At 38.2% G+C, this 15,678-nt stretch overlaps 1 protein-coding gene across 1 annotated transcript; it reads left to right on the forward strand.

The window, feature by feature from the left end:
- Window positions 1-13,210: 13,210 nt before the first annotated feature.
- On the forward strand, window positions 13,211-15,200 carry LOC143599494 (uncharacterized). Its single transcript, XM_077077439.1, has 6 exons — window positions 13,211-13,465; window positions 13,739-14,120; window positions 14,167-14,328; window positions 14,440-14,648; window positions 14,753-14,998; window positions 15,096-15,200. The coding sequence occupies exons 1-6, from the start codon at window positions 13,211-13,213 to the stop codon at window positions 15,198-15,200; spliced, it is 1,359 nt and encodes a 452-aa protein (XP_076933554.1).
- The last annotated feature ends 478 nt before the right edge of the window (window positions 15,201-15,678 follow it).

Consider the following 15,678-nt stretch of genomic DNA (forward strand, 5'->3'; position numbering starts at 1 on the left):
AATTGGTCTTGGATCGATACGTCCCGTACCCTGGCTTTCTCAAGTTAGCATCAGGATAATTTCTGTAAGTCCTGTTAGGAAATCTCCTTGCAGATTGAGTGTAATGCCTCCCAAACCTATATGAATTGAAAGTGTTATATCTTGTGGTTTGGTTGAAAAACTGAGGTTTGTTTTTATAAAAACTTGAATTAGTTACATTTTGGCACTTTGAAAAGTTTTCATTTTTAGCAGTAACAAAATGACGCTTATCCTCAGTTTTATTTGGCCTCACACCTCTGAATCTCGGCTTCAGAGGGCAATCTGCAACTAGATGTCCTAATTTGTTACATCTAAAGCAACACCGACTCTCCTTTTTCTTGTCAAATGTTGGTTTGGATGTAGAGGCAGTGTTACCAGCCGTTCGTCTCACATAAGGTGGGACGTACGGATTGAGTGGAGTACTCTTTTTAGAAATTTTATTTTTATCTCCATCGGTGGGTAACCCTACCTTCTCTTTTGTCTGACCTGATTCGGACAACTTATCCGAAACCGATGAGACTGGACTCGAGACAGAAACTTTCACATTTGAAACAGGCGAAATCGTTTCGCCACAGCTAACACTTGGTTCTATATTTGTAACCTTGATGGGAGTTGTCTGAGTAACCTCGAAATCAACAGATTTCTGAACACTCGGATTATAAGTATAGTTGTGGTTAAAGGGTGGTGGAACCTCGTGATAACCGATTCCTCCCCTCTTTGCAGAGGTACCTTGATCACTCACGAGGTGATTAAGGATGGCCGAGGAATTCCTGAACTGCTCAAGTTTGCGGTTCAGTTCCACCACCTTCACCTGGTGGTCAGTAATCTGTTTATCCCGATCAGCAATCAATTTAGTTTTTTCTTCTAAAACTTCATAACTAAGATCAATTATTTCAATTTTCTCAGCAAGTTTAGTTTTTAAGCTTTGAATGTCTTTTTCACATGCTTTTATTTTAATTTTAAAACTGTTTTCTCTTGCTTTAGTAAAATGGTGATCTTCTTTAATAGTTTTAAAATCAGCATCTAAACGAACGTACTGATCAGTTATTGTTGTTAGTTGCTCAGACAAATTCTCACAATTAGTACAAATATTCTTATTACTTACCTCGGAGCGATTGTCCTTGTCATCTGCCATGAAAGCTGTTTCTTCTTCAGTAGCTTTCTCATTTCCATCAACCTTCTCACATTCTTCAACTTCAGCCTCAGCCGTGTTCGCTTGCTCACCAGATTCATTTGAATGCAGGTTCCAGTTGTACTCACCTGCTTCTCTGGTCAACATGGCATTAATCTCTCTGTTAACTCCAGAGTGTTGTGTAGGCCGACCTTGTCCTCGTTCAACCCTCTCATTTCTACATTCTTTGGCAAAGTGCCCGTATTGTTGACAATTATAGCACCTTACCTTAGATTTGTCGAATCCAGGCCTACCACCAACAAACTTTCTCCCAGTTTTCTTCATAAACCGTTTAACTCGCCTCACAATCATTGCCATTTGCCATTGCAAATCCATCTCCTCCAGATCATCAGCATCGATCTGGTCGTAATCCTCATCCAGAACAGCAGGGTCCACAATCTTCCCCTGGATGTAGTTTTCGTAGGAAGCAATAAATGATGCATAGACTGCAAACTGCTCTTCAGCAGATTTTACACTCATAGGCATCTTGGAATAATTATTGCTTGAGGCATTTGCAGAGAAACCACTTGTGGATGCTTGAGGCTTTGAAGTACTTGATCCTCCAGCAACGAAACAGACATCACCGTTCAAGTTTACAGAAACGTTTCCTTCATGAGAAGAGTCAGAACCTGACTCCCCTTTTGAGTAATAAGCAGCAGATTCAGGCCTCGAACTTGAGCCTGAGTTAACTTTTGCACCATACATACCAGGGTCTTGTATCTGATCTGTTGGTGTTTCTTTTCGAACCATATTAAGCTCATAAGTTCTGAGCTTGTTTACTGCCATTTCCAGATCATAATTAGGAAAGTCTCTGTCTTCCCTCATAAGAACGGTGTACATTTCCCACTTCGGTGGGAGAGCATCGAGAAGCTTTTCAACGATCTCTTCTTCTCGGTAAGCAATCGAATAATTGTTAAGCTCTGTCATTAGATGATAGTATCTGGTGATAATATCATCCAGTGATTCGTTCTTCAAATATTTGAAGACGGAGAACTGGGTCTTTAAAAGTTTGATCTTTGATGCACGGATACAACGTTCCCCTCGAATCTATTTTCAAGAGCATCCCAAAGCTCTCTCGCAGAAGTGTACTTTCGGAACGTATGGAGAACCTCTTGAGGAAGTGCCATTGTTATAGCAGCATGGGCCTTGCTCTCGGCCTCATACATTTTCTTTTCTTCGTCCTCCATTTTGCTATACTTCTTAACCACATCACGACCTTCGTATTGCATAGTTGGAGGGATATATCCATCCTGGATGCACACCTACATTTTTGCATCCTGATATTTAATGTATTGGATGAATCTATCCTTCCATGCCACGAAGTCAGTTCCTTTCATCAACCTCGGGGCCTTAGTGGCTGACCCCGCTTCTACTTCCATCTTGACTAAATCGGAGATGTTAATTGACGACATCTTTGCGAAAACCCGAAAACCCGAAAATTAAAAAAAATCTTCCAAACAGCACAGTAGGCGAAGTTAAGAATAACTTCGCTTGAAAGTTAACTTCGCTGGAAAGTGTAACTTTGCTGGGTCTTAAATTCGCTTGACTGGGCGAAGTTAAAAATAACTTCGCTTAGAATGAGCGAACTTAGGAGGTAAGCGAACTTGGGAGGTAAGCGAAGTTGAGGATAACTTCGCTTAGGCGAACTTATGAGGTAGGCGAAGTTGTAGTTAACTTCGCTTAATCCTTATATCTTCGCCGAAACCCTACTTCCAGTGACGGCAACTTCGCCTGAAGAACGGTAACTTCGCCCGATGAACAAGGAAACTGTTCAGATCTGATTTCGTCAATCTAACAGTTTCCGATCGATGTAATGGCTTGAAAATGACTGTCAAACACGAGTATAAAACAATCCCAATAAAAAAACGTCCCGCGAATAGGTCAAACGAGACGTTTTCTACACCCGCGTGAAATCCCGAACCTCACAATCGAGCCGATGGCTCTGATACCAATTGTAGGTTCCTGGACGGATCGTACACGGGATGTCGCTATCTGCGCAGGTGCGGAATCCCTGCGTAGGTAGATACGAGTTCAGAATATGTATAAATCAAACACACGAGCAATAACCGAAACACGTTATATTGATAACCGAACACGTGACTCGAGGTCACTATTACAGACTCTGACTTGTAAACACGTAACTCACTGATACACGAAAATGAACTAGCTCTCAAAACGCTCAACTGATTAACCCTAAACTGTTACGGCTGAACAGTTTAAATAAGCACGACAACTTCGCCTCAGGCGAAGTTGTCCATAACTTCGCTTGTTCAACAAGTTCGCCTGAGCGAACTTGTTGACAACTTCGCTTGTTTGACAAGTTCGCCTAAGCGAACTTGTTGACAACTTCGCACATACAAAAACATAAACATAACCATAAACATAATTACATTACAGACTCGATTACAAATGGTAGACTATGAACTACTGACACACATGTACCAACAGCAAGTTGACTGTAAACAGGCGGGTAAGAGGCACTTGCTTGTTGAATCCAAAGATGAACAGTATGAAGAATATGAAAAGGTCCCAGAGTATGATGAAGAACCCGAGTACGAGGAGGAGTTTGTGACCGGTGATGTGGGGGTGAATTTGGTGGTTAGGCGTTCTTGCTATACACCAAAGGCTGATGGAGACGAATGGCTTAAACATAATATCTTCCACTCCACATGTACCATTTTGGGGAAGGTTTGCACGTTTGTTATCGATTCTGGAAGTTGTGACAATCTGATTTCTGAAGAGGCAGTCCAAAAGTTGGCGTTGAAGACGGAGAGTCACCACAATCCTTACAAGCTTCAGTGGCTTAAAAGGGGGGAGAGGTAATGGTCTCTAAAAAGGCCCTTGTTTCTTTTTCTATTGGGACCACATATAAAGATGATGTTGTGTGTGATGTTGTTCCTATGGATGCGTGTCACTTGTTTTTGGGTAGACCTTGGGAATATGATCGAAATATAGAACATGACGGATGGTCAAATTCTTATAGCTTCATGTTTGGTGGGGTAAAGATAACGCTTGTTCCAAGCAAGCCCAAGATCTAGCCACAAAGCAGTCGGGTAACCTGCTGACCATTAGTCAGTTTGAAGATGAGTTGGTGGGGGCAGACAATGTGTTTGTTTTTATAGGGAAGCCAGTGGCTAAGGAAGTTGAGATTCCTGAAGCTATGATTCCTTTACTTGAGGAATTTTCTGATGTTTTCCCTGACGACTTACCAGATGGGCTGCCACCTTTGCGTGACATCCAACATCACATTGATCTGGAGCCTGGTTCACAATTGCCCAACAGGCCATACTACAGGATGAGCCCGAGAGAGCATGAGGAGTTGCATAGACAGGTTGAGGAGTTGGTTTTCAAGGGTCATGTTCGTGAAAGTATGAGCCCTTGTGCTGTTCCTGCTTTGTTAACTCCAAAGAAGGATGGTACCTGGCGGATGTGTGTCGATAGTCGAGCCATCAACAAGATTACTGTGAGGTACATGTTTACTATTCCTCGACTTGATGATTTGCTTGACCAGATTAGTGGTGCCACCATTTTCACAAAGTTGGATTTGGAAAGTGGTTATTACCAGATTCGTCTTAGACCTGGGGATGAGTGGAAAACAACCTTCAAGACTCGTGAAGGGTTCTATGGGTGGTTGGTGATGCCTTTTGGTTTATCAAACGCGTATAGTACTTTCATGTGTGTGATGAATTAGTTGCTCAGGCCTTTTATTGGGAACTTTGTGGTGGTATATTTTGATGATATTCTAATTTATAGTGCTTCTTTCAGTGAGCATGTCGTGCATGTCAAGAGGGTTTTGGCCTTGCTTCACAGAGACAGTTTCTATGCGGCAACAAAGAAATGTGTGTTCATGACCCCTAAAGTTTTGTTCTTAGGGTATGTTATTTCAGGTGATGGGATATACATGTGGAAGAATCTAAAGTTGAAGTTGGTCAAAACTGGCCAACTCCTACCACCATTACTGAAGTCCGCAGTTTTCATGGGCTTGCTTCTTTTTATAAGCGGTTCATTCCACACTTTAGTTCCATTATGGCCCCTATGACAGACTGCATGAAGGGAAAGACGTTTGTATGGACAGAGGGAGCCGAGTTAGCTTTTCAGGTTATCAAGGAAAAGCTCCCTACCGCACCAATTCTGGTATTGCCTAACTTTTCAAAAGTTTTTGAACTTCATACTGATGCCTCGAAGGTTGGGATTGGCAGGGTCCTCAGTCAAGGGGGTCGACCAATTGCTTATTTTAGTGAGAAGTTAACAGGGGCAAAGTTGAGATATAGTACTTATGACCTGGAGTTTTATGCAGTGGTCCAAGCTGTAAAGCATTGGCGTCACTATTTGTTTCATAAAGAGTTTGTTTTGTTCACTGACCATGATTCTCTAAGGCATATTTGCACGCAAGACAATATATCTCATAAGCACGGGCGTTGGTTAGCTTTTCTTGAAAAGTTTACTTTTGTGGTCAAAAACAAAACTAGTGTTTCAAACCGTGTTGCTGATGCTTTGAGCAGGAGGGGAAATCTGCTTGTTTCTGTGAGAATCAATGTGCCGGGGTTGGACGTTATTCGTGAGCAGTTAACCACTGACCCGTATTTTTCAGTTGTGTTGCAGGATGTGCAAGCGAGTCAGAAGTCAAACTTTCTTTTGCATGATGGGTTTTTGTTCAAAGGGAACCAGCTATGTATTCCTGACTCCAGTCTTCGGTTGAAAATTATTCAGGAGTTACATAGGGAGGGTCATGTAGGTCGTGACCGTACTTTACATTTGGTGCAGTCTTCCTACTTTTGGCCTACTATGAGGAAATAGGTAGAACGTTATGTCAAAAGGTGTCGAATTTGCCAAGTCTCGAAGGGCACAACTACTAATGCGGGTCTTTATATGCCTTTACCAGTCCCTTCAAAGCCTTGGACTGACATTAGTATGGATTTTGTGTTGGGGTTACCTCGGACTCAAAGGGGTAACGATTCTATCTTTGTTGTTGTTGATCGGTTCTCCAAAATGGTGCACTTTATTCCTTGCAAGAAAACGACAGATGCAGTTAATGTGGCTCAATTATTCTTTCGGGATGTTTATCGTTTGCATGGTCTGCCATCTTCTATTGTTTCTGACCGGGACACTCGTTTCTTGAGTCATTTTTAGCGCAACCTATGGAAAATGGTGAACACTCAGCTTAGCTTCAGTAGTGCCTATCACCCTCAAACGAATGGCAAACGGAGGTGGTCACTTGGTAATCTTTTACGATGTTTTGTGGGTGATCATGTGAAGTCTTGGGATCAAAAGCTATGTCAAGCTGAGTTTTCTCATAATCATGCTGTCACTAGAAGTACTGGGTTTAGTCCTTTTCAGGTGGTTTATTCTGCTCAACGACGGGGTCCCCTTGACCTGATGTCACTTCCTGTTCCTGGTTCTGTACCTAAGAAAGTGAAAGATTTTGTTGAAGGGCTACATGAGATTCATAAAGATGTGCATGACAACCTGGTTCAAGCCAATTCAAAGTACAAGCAGGCTGCTGATAAAAAACGAAGACAAGTTGATTTTGAAGTAGGAGACTTTGTGTGGGTTGTTTATACTAAAGATCGTTTTTCAGTTGGGGAGTATAACAAATTTTCAGCCAAGAAAATCGGGCCAGTGGAGATTGTGCAGAAAATAAATCCGAATGCTTACCGTCTGAAGTTACCAAGTCATATTCGTTGTTCGGATGTTTTTAATGTCAAACACCTGCTGCCATTTTATGGGGATTCGTCTGATGATGATGTCACTGCAGATTAGTGGTCGAATTTTGTCTATCTAGGAAGGAATGATGAAGGCCCAAGCATTGACGAACAGGCCATGTTATATTTGGAGGCCCATGATCGTGTCTCCAAAGGTGGCCCACGAAAACGGGCATAACTTGGCCCACGAAGCTCCGTTTCAAGCCTATTACCAGTCAAATCGAAGCTTGAGACGAGGAGCCCATTGTGGCAAACTTCCAACAACAGTTTAGCCCATGTCCGAAGCCCAAAAACGCCTCCTAAATAAAGTTTTGGACCTTTTTATCTTTTTTCAGCACCTTTTATCTTTTTGTTTTTGGGTTTGTGTTTGGCCCATGGCCCATTTTAGGCCCATTTCGTATTTTAAAGTCTTTTTATATGCTTGTAATGTAATTCCGAAAGTTAGACTTTAATTTTATAATAATTAATTTTTCTCTTCATTTTCCCTGACCTTTGGGTGGGATTTTTAGGGTTTGGAAGTTCATCACGGTATTCGATTGAATCAACGTGATTCGATCTTCTGTTTGGTTTTACCGCTGCATCAGATCATTAGCTTACTTTGTGATCATTAGCTTGCAATGTGATCATTAGCTTACTTTGTGATCATTAGCTTACTTTGGCATCATTAGCTTACAATGTGATCATTAGAATACAATGTATTCAATTACATTAGGATATAAGGTATGCAAATATTTTAAGTAAATTGTAATCTAAAACAAGGCCATTAGATTAGACCATACTTAGCCATTTTGGTTGAAATACAACTAGGAAAAGTATTGATATGTGTAACTTATATACAGTTAGCAAAGCTCAATTAAAGAAAGGGATAACGATTAATGGAGAGCGAAACAGAATCCAGGTGAGTTTCTAGCCCCATTCCTTATTATGTTTTCGGGGTTGTGTGCATACTCGATGTGATTAGTTAATACACTTACCTTAAGTGGTAAGTGTATGCTAAATATGATATATGTGATAGATATGAATGATTACTTGTTGGCATGTGAACGATCTTCGAATATTGCACGTACTGTCATGTTATAAATAAAGATAAGAATGTTATATGTAATGTATGGATGATATATGTATGTTATGAATGAACATAAAGAGACAGCTAGGTACAGAAGAAAAGGGACCGGACCCTAATTATATTCGAGGCAGAAAAGAGACCGGACCCTAATAATATTTGAGGCAGAAAGGGACCTAACCCTAATAATATTCGAGGCAGAAAAGGGACCGGACCCTAATAATATTCGAGGCAGAAAAGGGACCGCGCCCTAACAATACTCGAGGCAGTAGGGCGTATGCTCTTTAAAATGTATAAGTATGTAAAGTATGAATAGATATATGATATGTAAAGAAATTATAAAGGAAAGAATGTATAAGTATATGAAAGTATTGTATATAACTTGATTAACTAGAACTCACTCAGCGTAGCTGACTTTTAGTATGCAAGCAGGTGAGTAGGATAAGGCAAGTAGCTTGAGCAGGGCACATGGCAGATGAATAAAGAAGCTGGCATCTGAAGACACAAGTTGTTTTTATGACTTTATGTTTAATTTGAAAGACAAGAATGTTTAATTAAGACAAATTATGAATTATTATGTAATGTTGTTGAAACCTACCAAGGATCTATCCACGTCGATACATCAATTAAACACAAGATCGATTAATACTTTAAATACATACTTTATTGATAGATAAGGGATACATACATAATAACTTATGGAGAGCCTAATAACTTAGATCTAGGATCTCTCACATCTCTCATATGTGTGATCAACCTACAAATGAGCATCGATATGCCTATTTATAGGCCATATGCTCTAGTTCGTTAAATTAGTCTAATTCATTATATCTTTATAACGAGTTAGACACCATTTGTTATGATTCCATAACGAATGGTAATAAGTTAACGAACTAGCCCTCATTCGTTATGCTTCCATAACGAATGGGCTCATACCTTAACGAACTAGTCTAGATAACTAACGAATTACATTAAATAAACAACCTAGACTATCTATAACTTATTCGATTGATACGGACACCAAAACTATGCACTAACAGACACCCCTTTTCCGTAGCTATCGAATACTTTAATCTTTAATACTTTAACTGCAAATCAACAGTCACAAAACCGTGCACTAACAGACACCCCATTGACTGATGATTTTCGGGCTTGTGCAAATAGACAATCTTTAAATCTTTTCAGCAAACCAACAACTTGTAGCCTCTCATATCAGACAACCCCCTCAAAGTGAGCAACTCTTGGAGATCATCCCGATCATCCATTGGCGTATAATATGGTTCAATCTTTCAACAATCAGCAACAAGTCATCAGCTATCCGTCAGCACCGGTAAAGAAAACATATCTTTACGTGTAACCTCGTCACACATTTTCATGAACAAATCGATCATTCAACATCTTTCACTTTGGTTTTCCCTCTCTTGATAACGTGTATCCAAATATACTCTTTGAAGCTATTCCACATCTCATTCGCAAAGATGCACTAATGTTTGGGCATATGATTTAGAGTTCCAACCTCCATTAATCAATCAAGAATGTTCAAATTCTTTAATCTAATGACAAGACTCGTATATTCTTCAATAAGATCAACCTATTCGAGAATCGTCCCCCTCAACAGAAGTAATCCGCCATTTACTCGTAGCCAACATAGTCAGGATCAAAGTCCCTCAGAAAGAAGTAAACGAACATACACTCGTATCCCACATAGTCAGGTTTGAACCTTTGAACAAATCATCACCAATCGAAAAACAACCGCAATCTTGATCTCAGTTAAACGTAGCTTTGCAAGCATGAATTACCACCCGAATTGTAGTAATTTTTCAAGAAACCTTGCAAATGTAGGATGATGCAAGCTAAATAAACTCATATGAAAGTTTTATATCCCCCTTTTCTTGACAAAATCATCAAGGTCTTGAATAATCTTCAAAGTTCACAAAACAAACTCCTCCTTAAATTACTCGCAGGGTCCCCCTCAACCAATTGAAACGCGTAAAAAGTCGATCAGAAAGTACGTCACCAAAATTGAGAGAAGAGTATCAAATGCATTAGGAACATCTCAGAAAAAATTCGGTTAAGAAAATTTTTCCCGATTTTCCCACCAAAAATTCACCGAAAATTTTCGAAAAAAAATATTATCACCAAAATTTTCAAGAATGAAATCTCACTTACGAGGAATATTCAGGAAAAAATTCGCGCAAGAAAAATTTTCCCGCCAAATAACTCTTTTTTTTAACGAATTGCCTCTCAATTTGTTATATTAACAACTCCAATTCGTTAACTTAGTTCGTGCTCTTCATTCGTTAACATAGTGTGTGCTCTCCCTTCTTAATTCGTTATAACAATTACACGGATGGCCTCCAATTCGTTAAGATCTCCACACTTCGTCATACACATTAACGAATTACCTTAATTCGTTACCAATACCTTAATGAATTAACTTAACGAATCTCCTTAATTCGTTCTCACTAAATTAACGAATCTCCTTAACGAATTACCTTAATTTGTTATCATTAACTTAACGAATTACTTTAATTCTTTATAAATTACCATCTTAACTCGTTAAAAACCCATAACGAAATAGCTACTGTAGATTCGTTAAACTGCCTAACGAATCAGCTGCAGTAGCATAACGAATCAGCTACAGTAACTTAACGAATCAGGTTGTTGGATCTGAACTGCTCGCCGAAAAAACGTAATTCGCCGGAAAAATAAGTTACATGGCCGGAAAATTGTAGATCTGGCTAGAATATGCAGATCCAAGTTTCAACCATGGCAGATCCATCAAAACACCATAATTAACCAACATAAATACTCACGAAAACTCAGATTTTCATACTAAGCATGAATCAATCCACTATTTTAATAAATACCCATTGATTCAACACCGATTGAATCTATCCGTAACATGCTCTTCAATGGTGAAAACTTCAATTCACCATAATTAACCACCAAAATCCACAGGAACATGCATATTTCAATTATAAACATGATACCATCATCCAATTAACTTAACACACACTAAATCATCATAAACTGAATCAAAAATTAATATGCTCTTCCATGGTGGATTCGTCAATACACCATAACTTATCACCAATTTACACAGGGAGATTCGTATTACCTCAACAAACACGAATTCATCCTCAAATCTGTCAATCATCCATAAATTAACCACAAATTCAACAAAAACAGTTCCAAAAACCCGAAGAACACGAAAAACTCAGATTCAATACCTTATTATTGATGCATTGAGAGCAGTTGTCTGCTCTGATACCAATTGTTTGAACCCGTCTCGGATCTAGCCGCGTCGATACATCAATTAAACACAAGAACGATTAATACTTTAAATACATACTATATTGATAGATAAGGGATAAATACATAATAACTTATGGAGAGCATAATAAACCAAATAACTTAATGAATCACCGAGAACCCATATCTCGATGATCGAATACCTTAATGTGTTTTATGTTTTGAAACACTTATCTTAAAGAAAATAAATAATATATAAAATGAAAAAGCAAAATCTTTTTGGAATTTTGAAATTGTTAATGAAAATTATTTACCAGAAAAATATCCAAAAATTAAAATGTAAAACAGGAAAAATATTTTTGTGTTTTTGTATGAGTTGTTTAAAAGCAATACATATTTTTGGATTTTTGGTGAGTTTGAGCAGAGAATCATATTGACCAGATTGCCCTTCCATCACAGTTTTATATTTCAATGATATTGTGACTAGCGTTAAGTCGGTCATTGGTATTGTTGTCCACCTAAATCTTATAACAAATCTTCAAGCATTTTTGTGATATGATTAATAGTTCAATTAGAGCACAGAATATCAGAAACTATCAGCCTCTAATCTCGGTTCAAGCTTAATTTGATTTTTACCATATCACCCCAACTTGACTTAAACCATTATATTGCTGATCAAAATTAGATTTTTTATAGAAATTTATGAGCAATGCATTGAGTTTCTTTTACTATGAGTGAGTATGCACGAGTCCATATGTTGGCTTACATACATTATATCCCCTGGGTCCATTTCTTAATGGTATTAGGACGCGCGCAAGGGAGGAACAAATGTATGACTAACAGCGGATTTTGATCAAGTCAGTAATTTAGATTGTACGAGGTACAACAATGATCTAGTTTAATGACTTTGGGTTTGCTCTAAAAGAGAATGAAATATCCATGCATATGAATACCCAGATGATTAAGCCGCATAAAGACTCACAGTGTCCAGAATTTCAACGCTTGTTATTTGCTTTATTTATTTTTGGGTGATCAAACAAATATAAGACTTGAGTATGACAGGTTATTAGATTTCTACCATCCTCACTGAGATTTTTGCTAGAGACTAACACCTCTTTCAATTTGGCATTTCTTTATGTTTATATGACATACTTTACTTTAACAGTTTGTTTAAGACCTACCAATGCACCAATGCAATTAAGCACTCAGTCTTTTAAGCTCATTTCTTGTTGGATATGGGGTCAAAACAGTCAATGTACTATCATTTTCTCTTTTTGCTTCAAAAACTCAAAAATTTTGAGGGGCATAAAGCAAATTAAATTTAATCGCCCCAGTTACATTAAGTCTATAAATTAATGGCTAACCTTTCAATCCACAAGTGAATAATAGGACCAAAACATGCAAACATGTTTCACAAACCTAAATAACCGACATAATTTTAAGCGAGAAAATTAAGTAAAAACACATAACGAACACCCCAACTACTTTCCATTTTCGGGTAAATGGCTATCCCGAACATCTACGAGTAAATATCAGGACCAAACATATACGAGTACATGTCCTCCAAATATGAGTAATTGACATACTTTTCAGCGAACGTATGAAAAAATCTTTTTGGCTTTTCTCTATACATATATAAACACAATCTTTTTGTCTTTTTTGGTTTATTGGATTTTATTAATCCCAACTTTCACCTATTGGCCGGTGGTGAGCCCAACTTCAAATGTAATTTCTAGCAATCCCAACTTTTAATATATTTTCCTATAACAATTCCTCGTTAAAAGAACTTTAACACCGTTAGTGTTTGCTGAGCTGGACGGATGACGTGTCAAATAAATTTGCTGATGTGTAAAAACATTATATATTTTATATTTAATTTTCTTTTAAACCCTTTCTATTTAACCTTTAGAGCCTAAAATACTAAAACCATTCTCACAAATAACGATCAATTGAATTGGGAGCCCTAATTTCTCTCTCAACAAGGATCTGGGGCGCTTGACGATGGAAGAGATCATCAATATCATGCTTTGGCATGGTGGGACAATCAAAGATTCTCCAAAATTTAGGTACGTTGGGGGTGATTCGACAATTGTTAGGCTAGACATTGACAAAGCTTCTTACTTTGAACTAATCGACTATGTAATGAAAACCGGTTGCTTCAAGTCTAAAGATTTTTACATGTATTGTTTGATTCCTGGTGTTGGAGGCTTGAGGCCATTAGTTAATGATTTTGATGTCATTGATATCATAAAGATGGTTAGTATTAATTCCACTCAAGTTCTTCATGTATACACTTAACTAGAGCCTATCCGTAAACCTGAAACAGCCAAACTCAGTAAAACTCAAGCCCAGCCCATTTCACAACCCACTAAAAATCTAGCGCAGCCCACGAAAACCCAATCCCAGCCCAATTCCCCTCAAGTCCAAGTACAAGGTCTGAAGAACACTAAGTCCTCAGCTAGAAGAGGTATACCAGTAGCAAAAGAGACATCTCATGTAATCAGGTCTGATGATGAGGGTTTTGACAAGGAAGGATCTGAGGATGAAATTAGCTCTGATGACTCTGGATCTGATGATGAAGTAAATATTTTTCATGGTGAGGATGACTATGATACTGAGTTTGAAAATGAGGAATGGATAGATTCAGTGGCTGCCATACAACAAGTGGATAAGGAAGATGTTGTATTAAAGAATAGTTTGCTTAAGCAGTGTTTAAATGGATCTAAGGATGCAAAAGAAAACATGGTTGAATATTTTGAAGGTAATTTTGTTGAATCTTTTGAGGCAGGGGGTTCACATTTAGAAGCATATAGTAGTTATGAGGATTCAGATGGTTATGTTAATTCACCGGGGGAAAGTGAAGATGATAACGTAAGAGGGAAAAAGTACAAACAAAAGGTTCCGGTTGTGTGTGAGCGAACTAACTGGCATAACTTTATTTGGGTTGTTGGAACAAGATTCTCTACAAGGGGATGCATTTAAGCAGGCTGTTCGAAAGTATGCTGTTATTAATGGTAGGAATGTTTACATTTCTATCAGTGATAAGAAAAGACTAGGCCGTCTAGGTGTCAACTGTGTTAAGGGTTGTCCTTTTTATCTTTTTTCCTCATTTCATAAGGGTAAGTCATGTTATATGGTTAAAAAAGAAAATAACAAGCATACTTGTCAAAGAAACATGTGTAAGAATAGACAATTGACCACTGAATTTGTTGCTAATGACTTCTTATCAGTTTTTAAAGCTAAACCCCATTGGTCTGCTATAGATATACAATCAGCAGTTAAAGAGAAATATAAGGTGTTGATAGAGAGATGGTTTGCTTATAAAGCAAAGAGTTATGCGCATAGGATGCTTCATGGATCGATGAGAGATCACTACAGCCAAATTGCTTCATACGTGGCATCTTTAAAGGATGCAAATCCAAGTTCTACTTTTGAACTCGTAACAGCCCCCCTCCCCCCCCCCCCCCGGGGTTCATTAATGCAAATCCTATTTCAACAATTGAAACTTTTTATAGATTTTTTGTGTGTTTTTATGGAGTGAAGAGGGGTTTTCTAGCTGGTTGCAAGAAGGTGTTGTGTCTTGATGGATGTTTTTTGAAAACATTCCTTGGTGATATGTTATTGGCTGCCATAGGAAGAGATGGCAATGACCAAATGTACCCATTGGCTTGGGCGGTAGTTGAGGGTGAGACCAATGATAGTTGGGAATGGTTTATGGATCAGTTAGGAAGATGTTTAGACATAAATGACGGTGGGAATGGTTGGACACTCATATCCGACCAACAAAAGGTATGTTGCTAAATGTTGTTTTGTTATTAAATGTTAATACTAAACCTTGTTTCATTAGTAAATGTCGTTTCACTAATGTTTTCTATAAATGTGGCAGGGATTAGTAAATTCTGTTTCACTTGTTTGGAAGAAAGCTGAGCATAGAATTGTGCAAGACACATATTTGCTAACTGGAAAAAGAAGAACAAAGGTGAAGATCTAAATGAGGTATACTGGAGAGCAGTTAGGTCATATTGTGTGGCTGATTACTATGAAGCTATTAAGGAGATGACAACACTATCATCTGATGCAGTAGAGGATTTCTTGAAACAAAATCCGAAAGGATTTACAAGGTGCTTTCTAAGCAATCAAACAAAATGTGATGTCATAGTAAGCAATATGACAGTGACATTTAATGGATACATCAGTCATGCCAGATCAAAACACATTATCAATATGTTAGAGGATATCAGGGTCCTCGTAATGACTAGGTTGAACGATAAGAAGAAAAAATGTTACATGAAGATGTGATTGTGTGTCCTAAGGCTCAATTGAAGCTTGATAAAGAGAAACAAATGGCATATTACTGTGAAGTTTTCCCTTCATCATTCAATGTGTTCCAAGTTAACCATTATAATAATGATGTTTCTGTGGATCTACTTAACAAGACATGCACTTGTAAAAAATGGGATTTAACAGGT

This window comes from Bidens hawaiensis, unplaced genomic scaffold, assembly GCF_021521415.1.
Source record: "Bidens hawaiensis isolate Kalapana, Puna unplaced genomic scaffold, B.hawaiensis_p1.1 tig00052255_1, whole genome shotgun sequence".
NCBI lineage: Eukaryota > Viridiplantae > Streptophyta > Magnoliopsida > Asterales > Asteraceae > Bidens > Bidens hawaiensis.

Excerpts from the sequence above, each read along its gene's own strand:
- LOC143599494 (XM_077077439.1), top strand. The coding sequence starts at position 13,211 with ATGGAAGAGATCATCAATATCATGCTTTGGCATGGTGGGACAATCAAA. Across the intron at positions 14,121-14,166 it reads ACAAAAGGTTCCGGTTGTGT|ATTCTCTACAAGGGGATGCA; the intron begins GTGAGCGAACTA and ends TGTTGGAACAAG. Across the intron at positions 14,999-15,095 it reads TCATATCCGACCAACAAAAG|GGATTAGTAAATTCTGTTTC; the intron begins GTATGTTGCTAA and ends TAAATGTGGCAG.